The 13,538-nt window shown below is 45.6% G+C and overlaps 1 protein-coding gene across 2 annotated transcripts in view; it reads left to right on the top strand.

The window, feature by feature from the left end:
* The window catches only part of LOC121535120 (protein FAM110B), a 48,081-nt gene extending 35,517 nt beyond the window's left edge, over positions 1–12,564 (top strand). For both annotated transcript variants that reach the window (XM_041841854.2, XM_041841855.2), the window contains exons 2-3: positions 1,490–1,586; positions 9,825–12,564. In XM_041841854.2, the coding sequence (XP_041697788.1) occupies positions 10,231–11,478 (1,248 nt within the window). In that variant the 5' untranslated portion in view covers positions 1,490–1,586; positions 9,825–10,230 and the 3' untranslated portion in view covers positions 11,479–12,564. The remainder of the gene's footprint in view (positions 1–1,489; positions 1,587–9,824) is intronic.
* Positions 12,565–13,538: the final 974 nt, after the last annotated feature.

The raw sequence follows: 13,538 nt of genomic DNA, 5'->3' as shown, positions 1-13,538 counted from the left end.
CTTTTCAATATATAACTCTTATTTGTTGTTCTTGTCTATAACAGTTCTGTACGTTGTTCATGTATTTGTACGTTTTATGTGGACCCCAGGAAGAGTAGCTGCTGCATGTGCAGTGGCTAATGGGGATCCTAATAAACATAACTAAGCTGTGACTGTTTCACTCAATGTTCCAGAGGTAGATTCTCAAGAGTAGGGCACTAAGGACACAGTACTCTTTCACGGGCTATTTCTCCTCTTTTTTAGAGCAGGGGTAAGCAACTGAGGTCCGAGGGCCTCATTGCTTGGTGGTAGCACACTTTTCCTCCAGCCCAGCATTAACCAACCTAACACACTAGTTTCCCTGTTTTTCTGCAGAGTTTGAACAGCTGCAGTGCAGACAGATTTTGATTTCAGATAATCTATATTGATAGACCTGTGATTGAGACCTAACACTTAGCTTTGAAATGTGACAGGCTTTCAGAATGATGTCGCACTCAAGCCATAGCACCTCTCCACAACATTCCCTGTGAAATGTGTTGTCAAACTTGATTTCTGATATGCCACCACTTCTACTGATGAGAGAGTGGAGACTTTAGTCCTCCTTTTGAGTTGGATGTATCTCTGTGTACCCTACCTCTAGACAACTTGCAGCGCTAGTGTCTGACCGGTCAGCATGAGTGCTGCCTACACAGCGAGAGCATCTGCATCTAGGAGAGTGGTTGATGGACTCTGTCACTGAACCTGACTAGACTGAGTTTGAGTAGTGAAGATACAGTAGTTGTATCACAGAGTTTCTAAACCCAGAGGCACAACATCGCGAGACTTCCGGGAACGCTTGCGAAGCAGACGAAACAGACCAGGCCGGGATTTGAGATGTCTATGAGAGAAGTGAAAAGTTCTTCCTTAGTTGTTAATCTTCTCTAAATCTAAAGGCACAACCTAGATTCGAGGCATTGTCTTAGGTAGTTGAACATGTTATTACTCCAACCTCGTGAAAGTGACAAACTGACACATTTTCATTTTCGTCAAAAACAGCTTTATATCAAAGGAGTGCCTTTGATTTGACGGCCTGCACATGCGCAGTTCGGCGCGAGACGACCGTTAGACCCGATGATGTGTTTCTACGCATTAACGTAGCTATCCAACCTTACCATAACATCACCTACAAGTGTGATCTGGGATTTCTATTGGAGAAGCAGTTTCTGCCCATCTTCATACTGTCTTTGATTGTATCCAAAGACCTATACGTTTCTTGGTTTTCGTTAAAGTGATAGTTTACTCAAAGTTGTTCTCTCAAAAATCTAAGTTTGTCCGATGCTTTTCAGACCTCATACGTGGTCTAATGACATGAGTCCATGTCCCACACCATCTGTTGTATAGCCTAAATGAAAAAGTTAACTATCCTACTACTTGCTGTTTAGAGCTGGAGTATGTCTCTTGTACTATATAGCCTATATGTGTCGCCTAAGAGTTGTTCCTGATCTAACCAGACTGTTATGTGTTATCGCAGCTGTTTCCCCTGCTGACAACCTGCAGCGTTTGGAGGACAAGGAGGACTCGGAGTTGGCCAATGGACCAGAGTCTGCCAACACCTGAGCTCTGAACAGGTGAGCACCATCATCATCTCCATCATGTCCATCCATGCCTACACACCTGATTCAACTGAGTCTAGCCAGTCAGCCTGCCAGGCCCTGCTGGTATGCAGCTGCAGCAGCCTCCTGAGCCACAGCACCAGCCTCCCTCGAACTAGACTACTTCATCTTAGTCAGTCTATTGGACCAGATCTATCAATTACAAAATAATGTTAGTGTAGGGCAGACACATTTGTGGTTCAATATGCTTATGATTTGCCAAAATATAGCCTACCTTTTGTGATTTGGTATGCTTGTTATGGCTAGGCCTATATTACTATGTAGCCTATCTACAGTGCAATCTGCTTCCTAGTGCTGATTAGGCTATCCTGTGTACAGCAGCTGTAATACAGAATGTTAATAAGTGTGTCTTAGAGAGTGTATTCATGCAGTAGAAGACCTAGCACGTCCGCTGATCTTGATGATATTGGGATAGGATTTGCATAGATAATTGTGTTCACATTAGCCTGTCTCGATAGCTTAAAATCAGTACGGATAAGCAATAGACTATCTAGGCTATCGACTCCATTACAACTAGGTGCTTGATAGAATACGATATCTCTAAATGCTTTTCCAGAAGAGAGTGGTCCACCATAACCAATGCAGAATTAGCCAACAGTGGCAGTAAAGTTTAAGAAATGCACTGTATGATTCAATTAGTCTTACACCGACTAGTCTCTGCATTCACCCAGACCAGTTTGAGTAAATAAACATTACTGCTAGCGTGAATAAAGCTGTCGAAGGTGATGTGCTGGCAGCATGCAGCGTTGTAAAGAAGTGTCTGTGCTGAACAAACTGTCCCAAAACAGCCTCCCTCTGCAATCCCTATAGCAATGTCTGTCAGCAGCCGTTAGGCCTGCTGATGGTGGGATCACATTCACCTAGCCTGCGTGTGTGTGGAGAGAGGGGTGTGCCTGCATGCATGTGTGTGTGGAGGAGGGGGGAGGTTTGTGTGTGTGTGTGTGTGTGTGTGTGCGAGAGCAAGAGCAAGAGAGGAGAGGGAGGGGGGAGAGAGGGGAGGAGAGAGGAAGAGAGGGTCAGCATTCATTTAGAGAGAGGGCCATCAAATCACCCAGGGTGAGAGCACACATAGCCCCACTACACATAAACAGTACACGTATGAAAAAGTGAATTATGTCCTGATACTGGAGACCTACAGGGTGTGTAGGCTTTGGTTCTACACTCCTAGAAAAAAGGGTTCCAAAGGGGTTCTTCAGCTGTCCCCATAGGAGAACCCTTTTTGGTTCCAGGTAGAACCCTTTTTTGTTCCAGGTAGAACTCTTTTGGATTCCATGTAGAACCCTCTGTGGAAAGGGTTCTACATGGAACCAAAAAGGGCTCTACCTGGAACCGAAAGGGTTCTACCTGGAACAAAAAAGGGTTCTTCAAAGGGTTCTCCTATGTGGACAGCCGAATAACCCTTTTAGGTTCTAGATATAACCTTTTTTTCTAAGAGTGTAGCCCACCACTAACACATCTGATGAATCTAATCAAGGACTTGATGACTTTATGCATGCTATATAAAGCCTTTGTAAGTTAGTTTGAAGTGGGACCAAGCCTCAACACCCTGTGGGTTTAGGAATGATGATGTTATCCATCAACTTGGTGTAGTACACAGTATTGTTGATGATAGTCTCACTACTTTGCCACATGAGACTCAGTTTAAAGTGGGTCACTGTGTGTGGTGTGTGTGTGTGTGGTGTGTTATTCCTATAGAGACTATGATGCGTGTGTATTTGTGTGTGTGTGTGCGTCTCTCAGTCTCTGTCATTCTGTCTCTCTAGGAAACCCTGCCTGTCTACCCTTTACATTTGTTTGCCTCTGACCACAGATGAACACAGAGCCTTTAGTGATTCATTCATAGCTTTACCTCCTTCTGTACCATCAACATCGATTATCTCAACATCCAAAATTAGTAACATAGGACTGCTAGTAGTCGTATCAGCGCAAATATGCTCTAATGGAAAAACTGGCAAATTCCGTCAAACCTTTTTAGCCTACATTCTCTCCGTTCTTCCAAAGAGTATCAAATTAAATGGACAGAGACTGTCTTTTCCTGTTGTGTAAGATTGATCTGAAATTCTAAACAGTTTTCAGATTGGATGGTTGAACGTTTATTTACGCTGCGGGGACGGTCAAGATGTAACGGGATAGCTGCAGTGTACAAGAACAACATATCTATTACAGATCTATTGTAGTGTCTGTTGGCTGAAGACACAAAGCCCTGGCTGCCGTCAATATCTCCTCAGAGAGATAGAGATCATCCAAAGCCTTGTATTGAGATCGAAAAGTATTGACAGTTCATAACTGTCACTGCAATATTTTGGGGGAAATAAAGCAATTATTTTCTATTCTACCCAAAAGTCTACCATAGACTCCCCCCCCCCTCCCAAAAGGGTTGTCTCCATCCCCCATTCCTAAAGCACCTTTCTGGGCCTGGAGCCAAGAAATAACAACCCTCCCCCTTTAAAAACCGGTCCCTGTTAACCCCACTGAGATGAGAAACCTGGGAATGACATTTCTGTTTCCCGTGGTAACAACTTCTGCATGTGAACTTGAGATGGAGAAGAAGTAGATGGCTTGGACCATGTTCAGAGAACCACACACAGATGTGATGGGGTCTTACCTCTGTCGGAGGAATCCAGTAGAGCAGTGCCAGCACATATTCAATCAAAACCGATATCTGGAAGGAAGGCTTGCGTAAATCTGTAAACATTTTGGGGAAATAAGAACACATGTTTAGGGTCACAGGGTGTCTTTGCATTAAAGTTAATTGCAATTACTTTACAATGACTTTAAAATGACATGATAATCTGGCCCAGATTTTGGCCCACAATTTCCACTGTCTGTTGCTGATTTGTGTACAAGACATTGGCAGATGGTTAGAGTTCCAAACCCTATTAAAATTAAACCGCCAGTTGAATGACTCAACACTCAGAGACTGTCATTATGTGGGGGTAGGGCTGGGCGGGATACCGTATTTTACTATATACCGGTATTGATGCACGGACCAGTTTGGGTTTTTACTTTACCTTCTATAACGGTATTTGAATGTTTGGTTTGTTAAATGTGATATGCCTTGTGTAACGTCCATTTCTATAGTTTACTCCCCTACTTGAATCTTCTCTCTCTGCTCTCTCTCCTTGCCTTTTTTCCACACAGAGCTACCCCCGCCCCCTGTCACTCAAGGAACACATTTGTTGTTGGTCGACCATGAGACCCTTGCGTTCAGTCTGCATGGTCAATGCAGCACATGCAACAATGTTGATGACTACGATGCTGTTTCCATTTAGCTTCTTAATATAAATCCACTGGCGTTCTATTATTACACTATTAGTTTGTGTTTCTTACATCGGCAAACAGCTAGTTTTTTTCTTAGCAAGTTGTAGCTAAGTCATGCTGGCTAGTCAGAGCAAACGTAGCTAGCTATACAGACTGATACCAGTAATGGTGTAGGCCTAAATCAGCATGTTGTTTGTGCAACAGTATCTTCTAAATCAAAGACGAATAGGCAAAGCATGAATATGTTAGCTACATGGAGCAGTTAAGAGAAAACATTTAATGTATAATCATTATTTTTCCAGGATTCCAACAGTTCACCCAAGTGTTTTGATCTAAATCGCAAGTCAAATCACAATTGCAACATTTGGTTAAAAATAAGGCCTAGATTGTTTGCCAATATCGTGCAGCCCTACTTGGCAGTGTGGAAATTATCTCATGAGTGCAGGAAATGCAAAAATGTATGAAAATGCAGAAACATATTTTTGGTTGAAGTTTCATTGAACAATATAAAACAATCAGAATGGAGAGAGACCCATTAACTTCTATTATTCAAAACATAAAATACCATCATACCGTCAAAAAATATATATACTGTGATATGATATTTTGGCCTTATCGCCCAACCCTATGTGGGAGTTTGCAAACATCTAAGTCTTGAGAATTAGCGATAGCAAAACATTTGTCTAACCCCTTGCAAATCAAAGCTGACTGTACGTTTTATTATCAAGCCAAAGTGATTGAGGGAGGTGCTTTAGATCATTACAGTATAATTGAGTAGCCTAGTAGTAACATTGTGAACTTCATTGTAGTCTGCATCCACCAGGCCACCCTTGTTTTGTAATGAGTTAGGATTTTGCATTCAGTACTTCTCTGTGCATGATGCATTAGTCCTGCAGCTATACTGGATGAAAGTCTTATTCTGTCTCACTTCGCCACAGCAATAACATTATTTAACTGAACATGGGCCTCTAGCCATATCAGTGCAGTCATTCCATAATGCCTGACTGCCTAGTACGTAACACCCTCTCGTATGACCATCATGTGTTTGGGGCCTAGGGGTGAAAAGATACAGTGCCTTGCAAAAGTATTCATCCCCCTTGGCATTTTTCCTATTTTGTTGCATTACAATCTGTAATTTAAATGGATTTTTATTTGGATTTCATGTAATGGACATACACAAAATAATCAAAATTGGTGAAGTGAAATGTAAAAAAATAACTTGTTTCAAAGAATTCTACAAAATAAATAACAGAAAAGTGGTGCGTGCATAGGTTTTCACCCCCTTTGCTATGAAGGCCCTAAATACGATCTGGTGCAACCAATTACCTTCAGAAGTCACATAATTGGTTAGATTGCACATAGGTGGACTTTATTTAAGTGTCACATGATCTCAGTGTATATATACAGCTGTTCTGAAAGGCCCCAGAGTCTGCAACACCACTAAGCAAGGGGCACCACCAAGCAAGCGGCACCATGAAGAACAAGGAGCTCTCAAACAGGTTAGGGACAAAGTTGTGGGAAGTACAGATCAGGGTTGGGTTATAAAAAAATATCCTAAACTTTGAACATCCCACGGATAATGGATTAAATCCATTATTAAAACATTGAAAGAATATGGCACCACAACAAACCTGCCAAGAGAGGGCCGCCCACCGAAACTCACGGACCAGGCAAGGAGGGCATTAATCAGAGGCAACAAAGAGACCAAAGATAACCCTGAAGGAGCTGCAAAGCTCCACAGCGGAGATTGGAGTATCTGTCCATAGGACCACTTTAAGCCGTACACTCCACAGAGCTGGGCTTTACGGAAGAGTGGCCAGAAAAAAGCCATTGCTTAAAGAAATAAATAAGCAAACACGTTTGGTGTTCGCCAAAAGGCATGTGGGAGACTCCCCAAACATATGGAAGAAGGTACTCTGGTCAGATGAGACTAAAATTGAGCTTTTTGGCCATCAAGGAAAACGCTATGTCTGGCGCAAACCCAACACCTGTCATCACCCCGAGAACACCATCCCCACAGTGAAGCATGGTGGTGGCAGCATAGTTATGCACGCTCAAGTTCTGTTTTTTTGTCTTGTTTGTTTCACAATAAAACATATTTTGCATCTTCAAAGTGGTAGGCATGTTGTGTAAATCAAATTATACAAAATGCGGTTCTGACAATGAAGGATTCCGTTGGGTCAAACATTCTGAGCATACTGCTGTTATGGATGTGGTCATTCAGGTCAAAGGGCACTATGCATCTCTGTGTTGCTCTATCATAATAAGATCTATGGAGAATATCAAATGAAAAAAATGTAAATAACAAATCATTAAAGAGCAGCAGTAAAATAACAGTAGCGAGGCTATATACAGGGGGTACCGGTACAAAGTCAATGTGCGGGGGCACAGTTTAGTCGAGGTAATATGTACATTTAGGTAGAGTTAAAGTGACTATGCATAGATAATAAACAGAGAGTAGGTGCAGCGTAAAAGAGGGGGTGGGTGGGGGGGGAACAATGCAAATAGTCCGGGTAGTCATTTGATTAGCTTTTCAGGAGTCTTATGGCTTGGGGGTAGAAGCTGTTAAGAAGCCATTTGGACCTAGACTTGGCGCTCCGGTACCGCAGTCTATGACTAGGGTGGCTGGAGTCTGACAATTTTTAGGGCCTTCCTCTGACACCGCCTGTTATAGAGGTCCTGGATGGCAGGAAGCTTGGCCCCAGTGATGTACTGGGCCGTACGCACTACCCTCTCTGACCTCCTGCCTATAGGCTGTCTCATCGTTGTCGGTGATCAGGCCTACCACTGTTGTGTCATCAGCAAACTTAATGATGGTGTTGGAGTCGTGCCTGGCCATGCAGTCATGGGTGAACAGGGAGTACAGGAGGGGACTGAGCACGCACCCCTGAGGGGCCCCAGTGTTGAGGATCAGCGTGGCAGATGTGTTGTTACCTACCCTTACCACCTTGGGGCGGCCCATCAGGAAGTCCAGGATCCAGTTGCAGAGAGAGGTGTTTAGTCCCAGGGTCCTTAGCTTAGAATGAGCTTTGAGGGCACTATGGTGTTGAACGCTGAGCTGTAGTCATTGAAAAGCATTCTCACATAGGTGTTCCTTTTGTCCAGGTGGGAAAGGGCAGTGTGAAGTGCAATAGAGATTGCATAATCTGTGGATCTGTTTGGGTGGTATGCAAATCAGAGTGGGTCTAGGTTAGCTGGGATAATGGTGTTGATGTGAGCCATGACCAGCCTTTCAAAGCACTTCATGGCTACAGGCGTTAGTGCTACGGGTCGGTAGTCATTTAGGCAGGTTACCTTAGTGTTCTTGGGCACAGGGACTATGGTGGTCTGCTTGAAACATGTTGGTATTACAGACTCAGTCAGGGACAGGTTGAAAATGTCAGTGAAAACAGGGCTATTAGAGAGATGGCCTGTTAAGGATAAAGACAGGGCACATGGTATTAATTAGGAGGAATCTGCATCTTCAGACAGAGGAAGAGGGGGAGAGAAAGAGATTTGTTTGTGTGCACCCGTCACGTTTATGTCTGGACTTATCTGATATAGGTACTTTTGGTTTGATTAACTGAATCTCGACTGTAGGTAACTGACTGAAAACAATATATCATACATTCTCCATTCTCTAGGAGCTGATTGAATGCCTGGAGAAAAAGTACTGAACTCTGTGCTGACATTATGCATATACAGTACATACAATACAAAATCACTCACCCCCCACTAAACAAGGAGAGTGTTTCAGGGCAGGCAGGGGACAAAAGCCCAGCTCAGCTGGTAAGGGAGAGAGGTTAAGACTGTAGCCTAGTAGTCCAGGGGGAGGATTATAGTCATTTAGTATATTGGGTAGAGGAGAGCCTGGCTTCATTCACTGTTATTACTGTGTATAGTGCTGGCTCTGACCCCCTCCTGCTCCTTAATTATAGTGGGGGTGTGACTGCAGACAGTGTTGTGGCGGACTGCAGCCTCATTGTATGGGCCCTGCCACCGACCCACCCCCTTCTAATGAGAGATCAGTTGCCTGTTGTCCTGCTGTTAATGAACTCATTAATCTACTCTTTAGTAAGCCAGACATTAGGGCCACCACCAGCCATGTGTTTGACGTTTTACTGAATCAGTCCAGGCGTCTGCCCCGCGTCGCCCCAGACTCCCTCCCTCCCCCTCAGTAATGTGTGACGTGTCGCAGGCAGCGCAGCCACACACACACACACACACACACACACACAGTGGGGCCATAAAATTGCTTTGTCACTGCAATTTCCCTCACCATTGGCCGGCACACAAACAGCCCTGTCCCTGATGCCACTGTAATTACTTTTATTTATGACCCCCCCCCCTCCCCCAGCAGCCTTGAGGTTCTGGTCAAGGCTGAGTTCTTCGGTGTACATTTCCCCCTGCGCCCTATATTTCACTCTGCACTTTCTCGATCTCTCTCTTCTTCTGTCACTCATTCCCTTTCTCTGTCATTCTGTTCCTGTATCTGATCTCACTCTCTTAGTCCCTTCTCTCTCTGGCTCAGTGGTGGAAAAAAAACACACCACTGGCGGCTGTGTCAGCACTTTCTCGTGTGCGTGTATATCTGAGGGAGAGAAAGAGAGAGTTGGAATAATCGCACTCCTCTCACTTTGACAGACGATGATCTTGTACTTCATAACACTTGCGATGTTAGAGCAGAATGCACGGAAAATACATTACTGGCTAACTGTATGCTTTTGTATTCAGCTTTCCTCCTTTTGACTAAGAACATATTTCCCTCAGTGTTTAAGTGTGTGTGCGTTTGCGTGTGTGTGTACATGCTTGCGTCTGCATGTATTCCTATAAGTATGTGTCTATATAGTGTTCCCCTCAACAGTGAAGTACATGCATGTGTCTCAGCTCTTCATGTTGTGCTATGGTGATGTCACCTGATCCCCTAATGCGATTGGTCTCTCTTTGTTTCAGATCGGCTGCCTCCAGTCGGGCGAACAAAGGAGGTGAGACGAGGCTGTTCCTTCCCACAATCCTTCACCCCTGTGCCTACTGATCCGGACCACTGCCCCTGCACTCGCTCTGCCTCTCCCTTCTCCCCACTTTCTTTCTCTCTCACTCCTCTTGTTTCTCTCTCTCTGTCGCTCCACCCTGGGGCAGGCAGGCTGTGGGGCAGGCAGGCTGTGGGGCAGTAGGAGCAGGGAAGCAGTAGGGGCTGATTGATGCTCTGTGGGGATGAGACCTGGCTGTTGAAGGCCAGTGGAGACGGCCCCCATTCTCCGCTCGCCTGGCTTCATGTGCGTGCCTGCAGGCTGCCCTACGCGCAGCAGAGCCACCCTCCACGTCAGCCATCACGGCGGCCACCCCAAGCCACCCAGACATGCCCACCGAGACCCTGACGCCGCTGGCAGATAGCAAGCCCCCCGGCCCCGGGGCGGCCTTTGCCTCCACCGTCCCACTGCGCATACTCAACAAAGGGCCCAACTACTTCCGGCGCCAGGTGGAGCCCAACCCTAAGCGGCTGAGCGCTGTGGAGCGGCTGGAGGCGGACAAGTCCAAGTACGTCAAGAGCCAGGAGGTCATCAACGCCAAGCAGGAGCCTGTTAAGCCCTTGCTGCTGGCCAAGCCGCCTGTCTGCCCTGCCGTGGCTAAGAGAGGGGCGAATGGGGGCAGTGGTGGTGGGGCGGACCTCAAGGCATCCAACAACAACTCCAAGTCAGACACATGCACCACCACCAGCAAACGGGAGAACCTCAACCTGGAGATCCTTAAGAACCTCCTGAATAGCTCCGGCTCAACCTCTGAGGGCCACGCTAAGAGCGCTACTCTAAAGCCCGGGGCCAAGAGCTGGGCCCCCCACTGCTCCACCCCCACCACCACGGACTGCTCTGAGCCCACCAGCCTCCGTTCCTTCTCTGAGTCCCTCAAGGTACCTCCCCCTGCACCTGGCCGACGGAGCCCCCAGGGGGGCAACCTGAACCTCAGCCGCCGCCTGCTGGAGGAGCGGGGCGAGGGCGACCGCTCACCCCTCCACGCCTCCCACAGCTCCTCCGACATTCGCAGGCTCTGCAACGGTAAGCCTCTAAGGGCGGCCCGAAGTAGCAGCAGCTCCGCACCTCCCTTACCCCCCAAGCCCAGACCCAAAGTCCTGGCCCCCCTCTGCGACAATGCCCCCCAGGCCCCCGAGAGGGAGCCCACCCCCACGCCGCCCTCCTCTGCCACCCCAGCTGAGCAGTTGGAGCTAGAGCTGGGGTCCTCTGTGGCCCGCCGGCCGTCCCTGCATCGCTCCAAGTCGGACCTGAGCGACCGGTACGCGCGAGCCGGCGCTGACGTGGAGCGTTTTTTTAACTACTGTGGGCTGGACCCCGAGGAGCTGGAGAGTGTGGGCGTGGAGAGCTTCGCCCGTGCCAATTCCGACATCATCTCCCTCAACTTCCGCAGCGCCAGCATGATCAGCTCGGACTGCGACCAATCACGGCACAGCAACGAGGATATGACGGACGAGGAGGAAGATGCGAGCGAACGCGTGCCTTACGGGATCTCGGCCGTGGAACGCAATGCCCGCGTCATCAAATGGCTGTACAGCATCAAACAGGCACGCGAGTCGCAGAAAGTATCTCATGTCTAAAAGAGGGAAGAAACAAACTATTAGACAGTCCTTGCAAAAAAATTAAATAAATGACTTCTGATGCAATGAAGGTCTTTGGACACTTGCGCACTGAATCTCTCTGAATGTCAAAGTATTGATCTGGCAAGGCGCACGTGGATGGCTCTTGCGGTCGCTTTCGCGTTCAGTGTTTGTTGTCCTCTGAATCTGCATGACTCCTCCCACCCACCCCGCCAGTGCGGCCTCCAGCTAAAGCAGCAGGTTTAGGGAAAAAAAGCCTTTTTCAAGATGGCTGCCGTTCAGTGCCGTCTCTTCGAGCAGTGCAGCTCTCTCTCATCGTTTTGCTTTCTCTGTTTAGACCAGCACTATGATGCCAGCTCTTTTTAGGTGTGTCTTCTTAATGTCCTTTCTTTCTGAACAACACTAAGCCTGGAAGCCATACGGGTGTGAATGCAGCGCTTCAGTGTGTAACCAGTCTTTAGTCTGATAATTCTCTCTGATGCATCTGAGCTTTGTGTGTGTATAGAAAAAAACTCCCCTGAAAAAAGGACTGTGGAAGCATGGTACAGTCCAAACCTGCCTCACCCCTTTGGTACCAGGAGAGTTTGTTTGGTACATTCCAGACCCAGACCCTGCCCCCTTCCTGGGGAAACCCCATCTTAACCCCTCTCTCAGCGTTACTATGGCGATAACGTTCTGGCAGCATCATGAAACCATTCAGCATTATGTGTTTTTTGCTTCTGTTTAGTTTGTTGTCCATAACGTTCTTATTGACAGTTGGATTTTGTGGTACTGGCTTTACTTTAAGATGTGTGTAAATGCTGTAAGAAAATGTATATACACATTATAATTTTTTTGATTTTTGTCAGAGGGCACCTGTCAAGCTAACTTACTACATTGTTCAGTCTTCTCTCTGGGCTTGACTGTGAGACCGCGGCAAACCCTGTTCATGATAAAGTCTGTATGATGCTGTTATGATGACATACATGTTTCTGTATATGGGAGTTGGAACTCTTACAGTACTTAAAGATTAAGGCAATGAATTGTGTTCATGTTCAGTTATTTTGCATTATTTCAATAAATGGCTTGTTTTGCCATCTACGTTGACATTTCTTGTGAGTATTATTTCATAAAAATTATATTTGATGATGATAACACTGAGCTTTGTTCATTTTCTGTACTACAATATTTATGGTTACTGCATTACCATTACATCACCCATCTAACCGCTGGAGGATCAGAAGAATACTCATGCAGGTGGAGTCTGTTGATGTTAGCTCATAGATCAGAGGTCACCAAGATCACCTTCCTTGTGCGGTCCTATAAAAGCAAAAAGCTGTCAAGATGTATTTTCTATGTATCGCTCCACTGACTGTACAAGGAACCTGAGCTAGTATGTAAAACTGAAAAAGAGTCTGTTTACAGTTATCTCCACTCTTCATGTTCCAGGTTTAAAAGGCTGTGGGATATGTCAGGACGGTGATTAATTGTGGGTAATGCAGTTTCTTTATGTAAATTGGCCCTCTCTGAGCTCAGAGACGAAGTGACCTACTCTAAAACCAATGTGGAAAGGCCAGATTCCCTCATCTTTCAAGTACAGTTTAGATGGTCATACTATGGATAAATTAGCTATTTGATTTTGAATTGTAGGACCCCTTTAGGTATAAGAAAATATATATACAAACAAATATTTGATAAAATATTGCATTTGGCCTTTACCATGATAGCCCAGAGAAACACATTCATAAATGGCATAAAAGACAGTAAAAAAATAGAAACAAGGTTTTGAAGTGTTTGTCCTATATCTAGGAGATATAGGACAAGGGACTGTTTACCATAGACACAGTATAACATGCCCACATCTCCATGGGGTAACCTATATACAGTGAGGGAAAAAAGTATTTGATCCCCTGCTGATTTTGTACGTTTGCCCACTGACAAAGACATGATCAGTCTATAATTTTAATGGTATGTTTATTTGAATAGTGAGAGACAGAATAACAACAAAGAAATCCAGAAAAACGCATGTCAAAAATGTTATAAATTGATTTGCATTTTAATGAGGGAAATAAGTATTTGAC

Source organism: Coregonus clupeaformis, chromosome 21 (assembly GCF_020615455.1).
Source record: "Coregonus clupeaformis isolate EN_2021a chromosome 21, ASM2061545v1, whole genome shotgun sequence".
Taxonomy (NCBI): domain Eukaryota; kingdom Metazoa; phylum Chordata; class Actinopteri; order Salmoniformes; family Salmonidae; genus Coregonus; species Coregonus clupeaformis.
The sequence above is the reverse complement of the archived record's forward strand: the minus strand, read 5'-3'. Positions and strand labels throughout refer to the sequence as shown.